At 36.6% G+C, this 14,051-nt stretch overlaps 1 protein-coding gene across 1 annotated transcript; it reads right to left on the reverse strand.

Moving 5' to 3' along the window:
• Positions 1–826: 826 nt before the first annotated feature.
• LOC113731815 (leucine-rich repeat receptor protein kinase HPCA1) lies at positions 827–10,748 on the reverse strand. Its single transcript, XM_027257268.2, has 19 exons — positions 10,225–10,748; positions 9,460–9,580; positions 9,287–9,358; positions 8,688–8,762; positions 8,515–8,586; positions 8,079–8,240; positions 7,903–7,977; positions 6,344–6,415; positions 6,180–6,251; positions 5,996–6,064; positions 5,723–5,797; positions 4,941–5,012; positions 4,682–4,813; positions 4,029–4,501; positions 3,747–3,890; positions 3,528–3,664; positions 2,631–2,850; positions 1,838–2,073; positions 827–1,725 (listed from the first exon to the last, which is right to left on the reverse strand). The coding sequence occupies exons 1-19, from the start codon at positions 10,304–10,306 to the stop codon at positions 1,240–1,242; spliced, it is 2,847 nt and encodes a 948-aa protein (XP_027113069.1). The 5' UTR covers positions 10,307–10,748; the 3' UTR covers positions 827–1,239.
• Between the last annotated feature and the right edge of the window lie 3,303 nt (positions 10,749–14,051).

Below are 14,051 nucleotides of genomic sequence, written 5' to 3' on the forward strand. Positions count from 1 at the left end.
ATTATTATTCTATCATCAACCTTTAAGGACCATAAAAAATCAAACGGCATTCAAAACTAGTGCTGCCTAAAGGCTACGTCCAGCCAAAACTGGGCTTCTAAAACTGCTGTCTTGTGATCCCAAAGTCCCACAGCAACTGGAGAGTGAAATGGGATTTTGGTGCTTGGCATAAACCTCAAATTGAATGGCTTCAACAACCTGTCTGTGTTGGTGGGACAGCCAGAATTTAGTTACAGAGATGCCAGTTGCCAAAGAGACCATGTCTCCACTGCTGTACCCATAAAACTTGGAAGTGCTTATCATTACAACAATAAAAACCAGTCACGCGTTTTGCAGACCAATTGATGCTAAAACCAGAGTGCTGCCAATTGTCAACCCCTTCTATTTTTTTTGTTAATTTATTCGTCTAGTTTTTAGAGGTCAACAAGAGATGCATTTTGTTTATTTGATTTCTTAGTTTTGGTATGCGATTATGTGAACAACACGGGAATGTATAATACAAACATTTTGACCTTAGACCCTAAACATTACAAAAATGAATACGCACATTGATGTTGTCCAAGACTTTTGTGGTCTGATTTTATGTTTTCTGTTGAATTCATTTCTTGATCCACAAATTCTTCCGTAAGAATCTATGCGTGAATTTGATATAAGCAGGTTTTGACACTGTCGGCTCATGCCTTTTGGGTTTGAAGGTCAATTGTTAGCTAAAAAGTTACTGTTCTTTCTTTTCTTTTTTTTTTGGTTGTTACATAAAGACCTTGAGAATGTCAATAGTTCAAGAGTTCTTACTCCCATACAACCTTGCCAAAAAAAGGAATGAAAATTGAAAAGCTGCTGATGTCAATTAAGTAAAAATGGAAGTCGACTAAGTAAGAATAACAGCCAATGAAGATGAAGACAAGACGGGGTCACATGTCCGAATGTTTGAAACACTGAAGGCTTCAACAGGTAAAAATATTACAAACAAATACTCATTTCAGCTTGGATAGGAGCGAGCATCCGATCCCAGCTGACCTCTAAAGAATTTCTGGATGCTTAGTGCAGATATTGTACAGCATCTAAACAATGTACTTGCATCTTCAAGCATGGACAAACAAACTATGTGATAAAACTAAGTTTGACTGAATGCAAGATCCCATGGCTCAAACTTTTAGATGTTCAAACCTTAAGAACCGGCTGCAACAGGCAAATATGTGAAAGAGGAACTTGGTTCCTCGAAAACATATGAAAATTATGCTATCGGTTCTTTTGGTGATGCTCTGTGTTGAAAGGTAAGGAGCCAATGCTGTAGTCAAAGTCTTTGCTTCCATAAGAATGCTGATCACTCATATCCGTTGAATCCTTGGAAATAAATGTAGTGACATCTGCTTCAGGGTTTTCTTTTAAACTAGCCAACTGCATGATATTCTCAATTTCTCTTACTACTTCACCCATTGTTGGTCGGTCAGCTCCAGATTCTTGGACACATCTCATTGCCAGATCAAGAAACTTCTCCAGACCCCCTAGTTTCCCTCCTGCAGCGATTTGTGGATCAAGAATCTCATGACTAAGAAATGCCTCTTTTGGATTATTGACTGCATCCTGAACCACTCTTACTATGTGTCTCCCTCGCTCAATTGGAGCTCTTGCAGTCATAAGTTCCAGCATCACAACTCCAAAGCTATATACATCACTTTTGTCTGTTAACTGTTGGGTCATGTAATACTCTGGATCCATGTATCCCTACACCAGACAAACATCTGCATTTTTAGTGTCAAAGTGAAGTTTGATTTGTTATACCTAAACTAGTTCTTAACATAAAGAGTTCACTTCATGGTAATATACTAACACTGACCAGTGTCCCTTTGACTTGAGTGCTGACATAACCCTTGTCTTCATCACTTAGAAGTTTTGATAGACCAAAATCGGCTACTTTTGCATTGAAGTGATCGTCCAACAAAATATTGTTTGACTTAACGTCCCTGTGTATGATGGGAGGACTGGCAAGCTCATGCAGGTAAGTCAAGCCTCTGGCAGCATCAAGGGCAATTCCAAGTCTCCTCATCCAGTCTAATTGCATTCCTGACTTCCCTGCAAGTATCAAATAAGATCATCTCAAATGTACCAAAGTCATCGGTTTTGCATTTCATGAATATAGCCTTATTAGCTTGCTTTAGAACTATACTTGGTAGAAAGAGAAGCTTCATGAGTCCTAAATTATGCACCTAAGAGTAGACCATGAAGGGCAGGCACTGATCACCAGATAAGGGACCAGAAAAAATAGTAACATTCATTTTCAAGGAAAACTGTATCAATGGTGGCAGTGTTTGGTCCAGGTTCATTAGAAGTCAAAAAAGTATGACAGGTAGAGTGTTACATCAAGGTTCCGCTCCAGTATAGACCATGAGGCTATCTGTCATGCTATCGTCGTGTCTTTTTCAAACATTGTGTTTTTAGGTATGCAAATATCAGCCTATCTGATTCGAATGAATTGAAAATTTTCCTCCCACCGTATGAAAGGAAGATGCATCCAACAGATTATCCTCCCATGCTTGATTGAGATCAATGATGGTAGAATGATTTACACCTCTCCAAAAGAAAAACAAACAATGTTCTTGAGATCTATTAACCAAAATAAGAACTATTACCTAAAAGACTTTCTCTGAGAGTACCGTTTGAAATATACTCATATACCAGCATTTGTTCGCCTTGGTCATAGCAGAATCCGACAAGGTTTACAACATTCTTATGGTGGATCCTTGACAGAAGTTCAATTTCTGTTTTGAATTCAAGAGCACCCTGCATTGATCCCTGTTGAGCTCGTTTAATGGCAACTACTTGCCCAGAAGGAAGCACTCCTTTATAAACCTGTTAATAGTATTAAAGTTAGGAGTGTAGAGAAATTTTAAGAACATAAGGATTAGCTTAGGAAATTCCTCAACGATGAAGAATACCAGAATTATGAAATCTTAATAAACTGATAAAAATTTCCACGTAACTATCAAAGTAAGTTGTTATTCAGAAAAAGAAAAAAAAATCTGAATCTTTTCAAATTGTATTTTCAGTAATATATTTTAAATATCACCGATAACATCTGATTTTATCCCTTTTAAGGGGAAGTAAATTAATAACATACAGCTAAAGATTTTCTCAACAGCAGTTCTTTTTCAACCTTTGTGGTCAAATTGACTTGTGAAATTCGATCAGTATATACTGACACTAGATCTTAAAAGAGTGCTACGAGATCAGAGTTGAATTAGCGCATCAGATACATTTTGGTTGTTGATAATTTTGCTTGGCTATTGAACCATAAAGCAATCTTTTAAGCATATTAATAATGTTTGTAAAATTAAGGGATGGATGACAATCAAATTTCTAATGATTAAGAAGCACTATACCTATGTAGATTTCATTGCACTTTCTTGTGCTTATAATTGCGTAGTCACTTTTAGGATCAAAAGGGTGTCTAGTTTGGTTTTGGGGTGCATTCCGCTAGTAACTTTCAAATGACATGGTCAAGCACAATTAAGCTGTAACATGCAAACCTTCCCGTAGCCCCCACAGCCAATGCAGTTGGATTCTGAAAAGTTATTAGCACATTTCCTGAGCTCTTCGAATGTAAGCCATCTTGCTCCCTTGAGCTGTGGAACACCACCATGTCCTTGATCAGGGTTCCAAGATGCTGCACCAAAGTGGCACATGAGAAGCAGATAGAACACTGATTTGCAAAGAGATTTTCCTTCTTCAAAGGAGAGTGATCTTACCAAAAGGATTATTCTTCATTTCCTCTCTTCTTGCTCTCTTCCTACTGTAGGCATAAAATCCACCAGCCAGTATCAGCATAAAAAGCACTGCACCACCTACTGATCCTCCAGCAATGGCGCCAGTATGTGACGAATTTTTCTCTCCTGAAAATAGAGCACAGGCAGATTGGTAAGTACCATACTGTGCCTTTATGCACATACGCATACAGAAAAATGCAATCTGAAGTTCTATAAACAAGGCCAATAAGGTTTCTGCAACTTGTGTGATAGATAGATATTTACCTGCATAACAACAATAGCTTTCCTCAAGAAAGAATAAGGGACCAAAGTACTGGAGCTGAAAAGTTTGGCGGTTGAGCAGGAAACCAATTGTAGAAATGGCTGTTCGGTTGAAAGGATCTTGGCCTGAAGGAAATATTTGCACCCTGAATTGGAGGTAAGAATAAACATCGATTGATGGGTTACTTACGTTGACTGAATCAACAGGGACTCCGTTGGCCTTCAAAGCAGATATCAGAGACCCAGCAAGTGTTCTGTAGTAAGTAGTGTTTTGTAAATCTGAGAATGAATAAGAGAAGAAGTGTAGGGTTCCAATATACGGATGTGAACATCCACAATTTGGACTTAATATTTTGTTTGCACTGCAGGAGATTGAGGCACAGTTATTTGTTGGTTGAATGAGAGTGTTATTAGTTCGTGGTCTGCAATATCTTTGTGCTGCTCCATTTCCCTGACAAATTGGGTTTCCAGAAAGCCTGCAACAGGAAAAGGAAACATAAAATAAATTAGAGTAAAATACATGGAAGAGATAATCATGAATAAGGAGCTACCCAACATTGATATTCAAGTATTTGGACTATAAATAACTTGAGGCAATATCTGAAAAAAGACAAGGCAAGAATCTCAAAATGACAATAGAACAGAGAATGGCATACATTAGCTCAATACTATATCCAGCTTTTTGCTGAAAGTCAGTGATGGAATTGTTCTGCAAATTAAGTGCCAAGCTGTTGCTATAGCTGTTGCCGATATTCAAGGTTCCGTTTAGCTTGTTATTGCTCAATGCACTGTCCAATAATGTCAACTCAATTATCACATGAACCTTATCCACAAATTGAAAAAGTTATATCCACATGTATTTAAATTTAACGAAGAATATCATCTGGAATTCATTGACTATGAACAGCAACTCACACAGTCTGCAATTGTGGAAGGCTGAAAAAGTTAACTGGAATCTGTCCTTGAAGTGTAGTGTTCTCCAACATTCTGCCAGTAAATATGATAGCCAAATATCACTTACAGTGAACACCATGAGAGTTTCTTTACGCTAATTTAAACAACGTGGCAAGCATAGCTTTTATCCAGGAAGCACAGCCAGTGAACTGACCAGGTTTGTAATAAGGTATATATGAAGCTATTAGGTCTGCATATGCTATCTACAGGTTTTGCAGAAAGTTATAAATTTGTCTTCCACAGGAAACAACAAGTTTAAGCATTATTGTTAGCAGCAGTGACAAATGTATCTTCTAGAAGAATAGAGACAACAAGCAAATGCAGATCTTGAATGTCTGAAATGGCTGCAAAATGGATACATCAAAGGTTAAAAACAATGTATGTAGGTCATCTTTCACAGTTCAATAATTAGGTTCGTTAAAAGGAAAACAAAAAATAGAAAAAAGGTGATAGTCAAAAGCTATAATAATCTACCATATGCAATGACTTGAAAGGAAAAGTGGCATGTTATATATGTTAAGAGGAATGAAGCTGACTTAGAAGCTTTCCAAAAACAAAGAGCAGGATCTTTGTTGACAAGACTAGAATTATCTGCAGAGAATGAGAATTTAAATAGGGTAATCTCAAAGGTTTTGGATAGTTATCAAATGCTTCCAGTCACCCGTGAGCATGTTCACACAAAGGCTATATGAATGGTGTGCGAGGTTGCTTATGCAGAGAGAGAGAGAGAGAGAGAGAGAGACAATGTTGTTAAAGACTGGATGCTTGAAAGCCATGGTGGAAAAGCTGACGGATCAAAACTATTATTGCTCATGTCCCTGCAATTCACCAAAATAGATCAGGTCAAAATTGTAGCAAATCATTCTTACCAGAGGAAAATGTGATAAAAATAAACGAAGAGAAAGATATGATGAAGAGAAGATCAAAAACCAATATTTTGGAAAAGTGTAACAATTGCATGTAAACACCTGCATAAATAGAAAGTCTTAACAGAGGATTCATTAGCACAAACTTACAAATAGTCGAGCGCATTCATTCCAGTTAGATTGGGTACAGGTCCACTCAGATCGTTGTTAGACAAGTACCTGTTTAACAAAAATCTCTGTCAACAATGACTACTTTGCGATTCATACCAGCAACACCAATAATATAAATTGAAGTAAGATATTCTCTCTCTCTGTCTCTCTTTTTCCTGCTTACAGCTCATTGATATTTGTTAGGTTATTGAAGTTTGAAGGGACAGATCCAGTTATGGAATTCCAGTCGAGGCGTCTGTTTCATAGACAAAGTACTCTGTAAGATGCAGAGGAATAATGAGGACAAGTATGAAAATAGGTTTTTGAATTTAAGCCCGAGAAACTCACATTGCTTCCAAAGTCCGCACAGAACCTAGACTGTTAGGTATGCGCCCAGTGAATTGGTTGTTGTCCAGAATCCTATTTTAAAGAGAGAGTATTTAATAGAGATCAAAGAAACTTAATAAAACTTCTGATTCTTCTTTTGGAGCTTTGAGTTCCCTTTCAGTCTGTGCCCGATTCTTATTAGTTTACAAGAACACGACTTTTATCACTGACAGCTTCATTAACTAAATTTTTTTCTCGAGTACACGAAATTGCAGAAATTTTGCCTGAACAGGCTAGAATTTGAATCCAGAAAAAGTAACAGAGTCCACGAATGCTTTTTTTACTGTGCCACATAACAAACACAATCAGACTGAGCTAAGTTGCATTTAAATGGAGCTACCTGATAAACATTTTCTAAACCATGCTGACAGTGCTCTAACTTCCCAAGTTCTGATCTAAAATAGGAGTAGCAACCTCCCATATGTTGATATCTTCATTGTCTCTAGCATGTCAGAAGAAGGCGCAAAAGCGGACATTAAAAATTAAAATTGCAGTCTGGGCACCTAGTACCTGAAATTACTGGTTATCTATTCCTTCAGTGAGGCCATAGTGGCTCTTTCTTTTGTTCGATCTTAACAACAAAAAGAGGGAAAAAAAAAAGATCTGACTTTGCCTGGTTCAATGCCATATCTCTATTTGCCGAAGAAGAAAAGACTACATCCAACAAAATTTAGGGAGATCAAATAGCAATTTCCCTTTCATCAAATTCTTTCAAGCCATGTGACCACCTAAAGACATATCAGGGTGGATCTGTGTGTGTAAGCTTGCAGTAGAGTCTGCATTCTCATTTTACAGAGAAAACTTAAAGCTAAAAGCCAGAGTCCTAATAATACTAAGGCATACAATGCTTTTTCTCACAGCTTAAATCGCAAAAGGTTTGCTATAGCATTGTATCTCATAACATTGCTGAAGTCCTATAAGAAAAGTTGATATTCTCTAGTACTATTTCTGAATGGTGTCATGCACTACTTTTGAACAATCAACATTATACATAGATTCCTGCTGTCATGATTTATAATGGGTTTGTATCTCCAATGACAGGATAAATACTCCATCTTGTCAGACATTGAGGAAATGGTTATAAAAAACACTAAGGTTGAATTGTTTATGAAATTTAAAACTATGTATCAGTACTCTTAACAATGTTATTTCAATTCCTGTCAGTTTTAAATGACTTAGGAAAGTATAATGGACTGCAGACACTGAAACTTGACAATCAGCAATGTACAGCAAGCACTCATTAGTATGTATCCAATGGGCAGGCAAAGTAAGATATCTAAGACTGGACCTAGTAGACAGCTATATCAAAAGGATCTCACCACTTCAGAGATGATAAACTTCTTAAAACTGTGTTGTTGCAAAAGAGATAAGGAAACTGAATTTAAGTACCTTAAAGGAGATAAGATGTTAGTAACAGAAGCACATCAAGTAGAATAGCTAGAACAGCTCCTCAAAGGTTTAACAGAATCACAACTTCTCATCAAAAGTATAATGAATTTGTCAGCCATCCACACACTTACAAATGTATAAGCTTCATGTTTGGACTGAACAGCTCAGCTGGAATTACGCCAGAAAGTTGATTTTTTGACAAATGGCTGTGGATAAAGTAAAAAAGTGCAAACAACTGAAAAATTCCAAATTCACTAAGAGGAACCTTAAAGATGGACTGTTACTATTTCTCAAGGAAAGGACGTACAAGTGCTTTGCATTAAGTAGCATGTCAAGACCAGGTGAATCTTGAAAGGAGACAGGAAGTGTTCCATTTAGATTATTTTCACTCAGATCTAGCCATGAGAGGTTACTCAGATTACCAATGGAAGGTGGAATTGGTCCACTGAAGCTGTTTGAATTCAGAGATCTGCAAACGATATATATTTCTGTCAGAGAAAACTGTGTAAACATATAAACTGAAGCAAAAAAGGGCACATATTTCGGCTGAAGTACTTGCTAGGCAGTGATAAATATGCCAAAAGGAGCTGATAAGGAATACCAAAGAAACACCTCTAACATCACACTAAACACCATGAAGAAAACTTTAAGTTCTTCCAAAGAAAATACCAATGCTTGGGCGACCATAACGATGTCCATATGTTAGGAGTGAAAAGAAAGTACTTATAATCAAAATTCCTTACATGTAAACTAGCCTTGACAGAGATCCAATTGAATCTGGGATAGGACCAGAGAAGCTGCAACCTACCAAAATTCTGCATGCAACGAAAATTGGTATCTTGGCTGTCATGGAATCACAGCTATAAAACTTCACACAAGTTTTCATCTGATACTCAAGCAAGAAAGGGAATCGTACAGTGTGGACAGCTTCTTCAAATTTCCAATTGAGGATGGAATAGTGCCCTTCAGACCGATGTTGTTTGAAAGATCCCTGCATTTCAAAGCTGGTGATCAGGAAATACGCAGATGAATACTTTGCCTTTGACCAATTGTTACTTCTTCTCAAAGGCCATTAATATGGAAAAAGAAAAGTAGAAGGATTACCCACATCCATTTCACAAATTAATAGTTTCTGTTGAGCTACTAGAACTAATAATAAACCAGCTATTGCATATTGCCACCTCCATCGCATTTAGCAACGAAGGTTTGAGTTATTAAGAACCTTAATCTTGCTTATGCAGTCTTGCTTATGCAGATATAACATTTCAGGTTAGTCTACAAGGTGCTTGTTCAAGAGATACAGAGCCTCATTGCCTCAGTGCCAAACTTAAGCTTCTACTGTATGCAACATATTGATCTGTAAAGCTATGATATCTTTTAATGTCTGTAGACTGCTTCTTGCAATGATATTATAAATGCAGTCTAACAAGATTCTTTTATGATAGAACAGGACTTTCATGCAACAAATAAATATATGTTAGGACTCAAAAGCCAACAAATGGAACAGAAGCATACAAAGTTTGCAACTCAGTGAGCATTGTAATATCTCCAAGGCCGCTACCAGTCAAAAGCATGCCTCCTAACATTCTGCATTGGAAATCATTGACTTGAGTTTGAGAAAAAAAAAAGTTGGAGCAACAAACACTGAAAAACTAAAGAATTAGAATTTCACAACGGAAATGACTTGCATGGAGGTCACTCGTGAACCGTTACAAGTAATTCCATCCCAACCGCTGCCACAAGGATCTGCCCCCTTCCAATTTGGTGGCAAGTTGTTCCAGCTAGATTTAATAGCATTTAAAGCAGCACCTGCATCAAAGGTAAAATGTGGCTTCAGTATTTGAATGCCAATTCGACCATGTACCATACAAGACAAGCTAAGTAAACGCAAGAATGTTGCTGTTTGGATAGAGAAACGTGAAAAGTAATAGTAGGACGTTGCCCTTCTCCTACTATAACAATGGAGTGTATTAAACTGAAAGGGCCAACCAAGTTGGGAACTATTGCTTTGCCCTTTTTTACGCAAATTAGTTAGAGTTGAAAACATCCAGCCACGTTGTAGCCACTTGTGCATTGTATAATTCAGAATCAATTAGGATGATGAAGCAGAGGTAATTAGCAAGAAGCCTATGTTCAAAAACATGCAATTGCAGATACACCTAAACATTCAGCAGGAATCCTTTTGATGGAATCCACAGGACAGATTCTTTGTTAAATGATACATCAACTAAACAAAGAAGCTCATCAAATTCCATCTTAGGCTCTGATTAACAAACAATTACTGTTTCCATGAACTGAAGAAGCAGAATTTTTTATGAACAAGGAAACAATCAGAAGGTGAAATGTGAGAACCCAAGATAGTATTTGACCAGCACTTCAAACACAAAATTCTTGATTCATCTAAAAACTGTAATTCAACAAAAATTAGATGATGAAAAAATAGAGGAACTTACTATCATTACTGTCTGTCTGTGCTAGAGTATGCAAAATCTGTATACTAAGAATCAACAACGGGGCCAAAACTCCTGAACCCATCTCCCAAACGACATAAAAATTATGGTAAAAGTAAGATCTTGCAAAGAAAAACACCAAGTTCTTTTTCAGATTCTAGTATCCAAAAACACCCTTGATGTTAGAATGAAGTTCGTATGTTCTCCGTGTTGTTTATTTCGAAGTCATTGAAACGGTCAAATAAAGTCCTGGCTCTGCCACCAATTCTTAGGGAGGCCGCCTTTCCTTTGAATTAGTTATTAGAATCATACATTTGGTTGCCTAATAAATACTGCCACGAAGGTGAAGAAACGCTCTTGGTCAATCCCATTCTATATTCGACCTTGTTCCATTCCTATGACTTTGTATAACTCATGATTTCACTATAAAACAAAACGTTGACTCGTGAATGTAAATATGAAATTTCTTGTAGATGGATGGTGGAGTAGGGGAAACTCTTTCCAGGCAGGTTTTGCCCGCCCTGTTCTTGGATTATATACTAAAATAATAATGTATTAAACGAGCATTTTTGGCCAGTCTAGGCATTATCTAATTTATCTAAGGAGAAATATGTCAGAAGGATCTCTTTAATTTTCATTTGGATAGTTTTGATATTTTCAGGGTTCTATTCAGAATATAATACCCATAATCAGCCGCTCTGGGAATTTACTATTGGATAAATGAAGATGAAAATCAGCAGGAAAATTAAAAATGGGCTAGTGCTGCCAAAACTGACAGACTGCTTTGTTTTTAGTCCAGCCGAAAGGAAGTTGCAATTACAAGGGAAGAAGCTCAGCCTCAGTACTATAGTAGTATAATAAAGGGAATTAGGTAAATAACATGTAAAGATCCATTAACACCATCTCATGTCTGGACCAACAATCAGTTGCATTTATGATTGATAAAAAATTTGATAATTGTAAGAATCTATATCAAAAACACCGAATTTTAAGTTGGGATTAAAAATTTTTTTTTGACAACATCAATTTTAAGTTGGGATAAAAATTTTTAACTCCTGGCCTCTCCCGAGAGCGCCAATAGTTCTATCCCTAAATCAACTCGCAGTTGGCATCCAAGTACGTTAAAGAACAATGAAAAATTATATCTTTTTCCACTTTAAATCCCAACCTTGTTGTCCGTTCATTTAGCTTTTTTTCGGGTGAATAACCTACAACAGCAAAATCACTGGGTGTGTTTAGATAGGAGATTATTTTGGAAAAAAATTATTTGAAAAACACTATTGTGATGTGATGTATGTAAAAAGATGATTGAAAATGTATTTATAAAATAAGACAAATATTATTTGAGAAAAAAATTTGTATCCAAACAAACCCGTTCACATTCTATCAAATTTTGTGGTGTAATATTTGTAGATAGAAAAATAATAAAAAAAGATAAAAATGTTATTAAAAAGTAGGGCAAATTACATTTTAGCCCCTTGTGGTTTTCGCAAAAACCACATAACCCCCCCATCGTTCAAAAAGCTATACATAAACCCCCTGTGGTTTGGGTTGAACTGGCAAATAGACGGAAAGCACCCACCGTAACGATTCGTGGGCAAAATGTCCAAATTACCCTAATATAAATACAAAAAGGAAGCAGATGAGTCAGATTCTTCCTTGTTCTGTCTTTGTCGTGAGAAAAGGAGAGAAAAACATAACCACCGAATGAAGGAGAGAAATTTAACCCACAAAGATCTACCATTGAAGACCAAAAAGTAGCTGTGAAAGAGCATCACGAAAGCTGTTGTTGCATCTTTTTTGACATCATTTTAGCATATAAGATGCACTTGCATGGTTTTTGAACAGAAACTAGCGGGCATTGGAAAGTTAATAAATCAATGATTATTTTGCTTAAGCGTTGATTAATTTAAAATTTTGCTGCTTTGGGACAATCTGTATTATCATATTTAAGCATAGAGTATTTTATCGACTAGAATTGAATTTATGCATTAAGATTAGGGTAAAGAAAATTGCATTCGGGAGTTCTAAAATCACCGGAATTTCAACTAAACATGGGTAGAATACGACTTTGTTAGTTTGAGATTTGTTGATTAGTGTCAGATTTGGGTCAAATGTGGGTGGCTTGATTTTCAATAATATAGAGTGATTTGGCTGCTGATAAAGTTTTGACAATTTGGACATTGAATAATTTTTGCTTGTCGGCTTATTGGCCGTCATGTGGTCCATGGAAGTATGCGATATGCAATATGTCCATTTCTTAATCAGATTGTATTTTTTTGTAATCATGTGTTTTCATTGAAGTGTGTAATCTATTAAATGTCCTTTTCTTAATCAGATTATGTTTTTTTTTCTTATCATGTGTTTCACTATTTCTAATGCAGGCTTTGAAAAAAATGACAACTTCAAAAAGAATTACTATAAAATTGCATTTCGGTGGTATATTCATATGGGAACCAGAAACTGTCTATACTGGTAACGATGTAGCCATATTTAAAAATTGTGAGACAAGAAAATTGTCCAGGGATATGTTGTGTAAATTGTATAGTAGGTATGGTGATGCCTCGAATGTGAACCTATATTTTGAAATACCAAATTGTGGGTTGTATGTTGGAGCAGCTGAAATTAAAGGAGATAAAGAAATAGAGTTAATGTTAACTGCACATGAAGGAGTAGATGTTATCAACATATATGCTGAATTGCGTGATGAAATGCCTAGTGAAATTGCTTCAGTTGGAGTAAAAAGTCATGGTAAAAGTGCCCCCACTGATGCCCCACATAGTGGAGCACAAAATGTGGCATCTGATAAAGATACCCCAAAAAAGTTAGCAAACAAAAAGGGGAAACAGATAGTCAAGAAGTCAGTGAGAAGACAGACCAAGCTAACTGGAAACAAAAAGCACAGCAAATCAGAGTCTAATTCAGCAAAGGAAAAAGGTGAAAAAGCTGTAGAAAAGCAAGATGAAGTTGAAAAACAGCCTGAAAATGAAGATGAGTACGGTGATGCTACATCTGATAGTTTAGAAGAGCCTGAGTGGTTGAAAGAGGGATTAGAAGGACCAGAAGATGAGGATATTTTTGCAAACAGAGCAAAGGCTAATGAAATAGAAAATCAGCAGCAGGCAAAAGGCACAGATGAAGAACCAACAACAGCGAACCAGACATATACAATGGAGGATCTGCAAACACCAGGCTCTTCTAAGAACAAATTTGAAGAAGGGGAGAGTTCTAAAACTAATGAAGAGTGGAATGAATTTGCTATTGATGATGAAGAACTGCTTGACACTATGTGGGGAGATGATGAAAGAAATGGGAAAGGTAATAGTTGTCGAGATTTTAATGCTGCAGTTGAATTCAGAAAGTCAGATTTTGAGTTGAAAGTTGGGGATAAATTTAAGAACTTACGGGCCTTTAGAGAAGCACTTGTGGAATGGAATGTCAGGGAAGGCTACACCATGAAGTACAAAAAAAATGAAAGAGCAAAAGTTATTGCCATGTGCAAAAAGGGTTGTTCTTGGAAAATACGGGCAAGCCCAATTCAAAATGAAAGCACCTTTCAGATCAAATCAATAAAAGGAGTGCATGTGTGTGGAAGAGAATACAGCAATCATCATGCAAATGCAAGATATTTGAGCAAAAAATATTTAGACAGGTTCAGAGATGAACCAAGTTCTTCTATTGAAGGATTTGTCAAGACTGTGAGGAGAGAGATTATGGTGGACATAAGCATGAGACAGGCTTATAGAGCTAAAAGATTGGCAAGAGAGGCACTACAAGGGGATGATATAAGACAGTATAATGTCATCAGAGATTATGCTGCTACCTTGTTG

The sequence above is a fragment of the Coffea arabica genome, chromosome 2e (assembly GCF_036785885.1).
Source record: "Coffea arabica cultivar ET-39 chromosome 2e, Coffea Arabica ET-39 HiFi, whole genome shotgun sequence".
Lineage (NCBI taxonomy): Eukaryota > Viridiplantae > Streptophyta > Magnoliopsida > Gentianales > Rubiaceae > Coffea > Coffea arabica.

Coding starts and splice junctions, on each gene's coding strand:
- LOC113731815 (XM_027257268.2), bottom strand. CDS start 10,306: ATGGGTTCAGGAGTTTTGGCCCCGTTGTTGATTCTTAGTATACAGATT. Junction 4,814..4,940: donor CTTCCACAATTGCAGACTGT/GTGAGTTGCTGT, acceptor ATTATTGGACAG/TGCATTGAGCAATAACAAGC. Junction 2,074..2,630: donor TCTCAGAGAAAGTCTTTTAG/GTAATAGTTCTT, acceptor TGATACTTGCAG/GGAAGTCAGGAATGCAATTA.